The 2260-nt window shown below is 49.6% G+C and overlaps 1 protein-coding gene across 1 annotated transcript; it reads right to left on the bottom strand.

Annotated features, from left to right (window-relative positions):
- Positions 1 to 45: 45 nt before the first annotated feature.
- LOC121964129 lies at positions 46 to 2022 on the bottom strand (the record flags this gene model as incomplete). The annotated part of the gene is made up of 7 exons (XM_042514349.1): positions 1840 to 2022; positions 1213 to 1310; positions 767 to 956; positions 596 to 689; positions 469 to 519; positions 244 to 287; positions 46 to 134 (listed from the first exon to the last, which is right to left on the bottom strand). Coding segments are annotated over exons 1-7 (749 nt in total), but the record flags the coding sequence as incomplete, so codon positions are not given.
- Positions 2023 to 2260: the final 238 nt, after the last annotated feature.

Here is a 2260-nt window from a genome sequence, read left to right as displayed (position 1 = left end):
GTGTGTGTGTGTGTGTGTGTGTGTGTGTGTGTGTGTGTGTCTCACAGTGTAAACTTGTGTTTGTATTCAGGGTTTCTGTTGTTCAGGACGGTCGGAGTTTTCATCCTGATGCTGAGGTCAGAGGTCACCGCCAACTGCACGTGCACACACACACACACACACACACACACACACACACACACACAGAGATTGTGTAGTTGTTCCAGCAGAGTTGAAGCTGCTGATTCTTCAGAGTCTCGTTACCTTCACATACGAGTCACATGACCTGAGTCCTCTGGCCCTGTGGACTGCAGAGACACAGAGGACAGACACAGAGACGGGGGACAGAGAGAGGACAGAAAGGACAGAGGAGAGGACAGTGTGAGTGTGTGCTGCCCCCTGCTGTCTGTCTGTGGAGCTGCAGCTTGCAGTTCGACTCCAGATGCAGCAGATGAGAGCTGCGCTGTGATTGGCTGCTGCAGTACTCACTGTGGACGCTGAGCCGCCCCGCCCCCGCGGTGATTGACAGCTGCAGCTGACCTACAGAGAAAGAGGTCAAAGGTCATCAATACATAACTGATCAATATCTGATTACTGATCCACTCATTGATCCCACCTCTGCCTCTGAACACAGATGGGTGGACCCTCCTCCTCCTCCTGGTCTCTGTAACCAGACCTGCAGGGGACCTGGACCTGGACCTGATTCTGACCTGGAGCAGAGTACACAGACACATGAGGAGCAGGTTCAGGACCAGGATTAGACTGTCAGAGCGGATCAATAACAGACCTGAGAGGAGGCCTCTGTGGTTCTGGTCTGTGTCCTGCGGTCCCTCTGGGTCTCAGCAGGTCCTGGGTCAGTCTGGATGGAGGTCTGAGTCCTGGTCTTCCTGATGAGGGCCACTCTGACCTCTGGTCTACACACCTGGACCTCTCCTTCACATCTGAGTCCAGATCCTGTCCTAGTCCTGGTCCTGGCCCTAGAAACACATCAGAGCCTGAACCTGCAGATACTGATCACTGATCAATACTCAGTCTGATCACTGATCAATACTCAGTCTGATCACTGATCAATATTCAGTCTGTTCACTGATCAATACTCAGTCCAATCACTGATCAATACTCAGTCTGATCACTGATCAATACTCAGTCTGATCACTGATCAATACTCAGTCTGATCACTGATCAATATTCAGTCTGATCACTGATCAATACTCAGTCCGATCATGTTCTCACCGTTTAGGTTCGCTCCTCGCGTTCTGTGTTCTCAAGTTCCTCCTCACATCCTCTCCTGGAGCTTTGTTCTCCTTACAGACACTCCTCCTCCTCACCTCCTCCTCTCTGTTCCTCCTCCTCACCTCCTCCTCTCTGCTCCTCCTTCTCTTCACCTCCTCCTCTCTGCTCCTCCTTCTCTTCACCTCCTCCTCTCTGCTCCTCCTTCTCTTCACCTCCTCCTCTCTGCTCCTCCTCCTCTTCACCTCCTCCTCCTCTCTGCTCCTCCTCCTCTTCCGAGCTGGAGGCTGATAGTGGGCCTCCTGGTGCAGCTGGAGGACAGCTCCACCACAGGGCCTATCACAGGACAACAGATGAGAACCTTAAAGACTCAAACTGATCAGGAGCTCCTCACTCACAGTTCACAGTGAGGAGGCGCAGCTGAAGGAGGCGCAGCTGAAGGAGGCGCAGCTGAGGGGCGACTCTGAGCAGGAGGAGACAGAAGCTTTGACCCGGCTGCTGTGTGTGATGCAGGATTGTGATGTGTGTGATTGGTTGTCACAGGCAGGTTTCCATCACAGATTTGCACAAAACTGATATTTTGGAAATGTTGATAAAAATAATTAGATGTTCTGCAGTGTTCTCCGTGACGTTCTCCTGCTGCATCTCATCTGTCTCATTAACTCTGTCTCCCAGAGTTTGGACAGCATTCGTCTCTCTGTCATTTGGTCCTCTCAGAGACTCACCGTCCTCCTCTGTCCTCCTGAGCAGCTCTGCAGAGACTCTGAGAGTCACTGTTCTCCTCACTGGGGTCTCTGACGGCTGCAGAACCATCTGTGTTCTCGTTCTCAGAGAACGGCTTTGATTTGTTTATTTAAAAAAAATTACAAAACTGGCAAAAAAATGTCCCAAAAGTAAGAAATAACTCAAAGGTGATCAGACACTTAAATAGTTGTTGGTTTTTTGTTTTTTCATAAGAGAGGAGGATTAGAAATTATACAAAAAGGGGAGAAATGCCCACAAAACTGTATTTATTATCAGAATAATTTATATTTTAAATGATGTTACAAAA

The sequence above is a fragment of the Plectropomus leopardus genome, unplaced genomic scaffold (genome assembly GCF_008729295.1).
Source record: "Plectropomus leopardus isolate mb unplaced genomic scaffold, YSFRI_Pleo_2.0 unplaced_scaffold1415, whole genome shotgun sequence".
Lineage (NCBI taxonomy): Eukaryota > Metazoa > Chordata > Actinopteri > Perciformes > Serranidae > Plectropomus > Plectropomus leopardus.
Note: the sequence above shows the minus strand (reverse complement) of the source record. Positions and strands in the feature narration are given on the sequence as shown.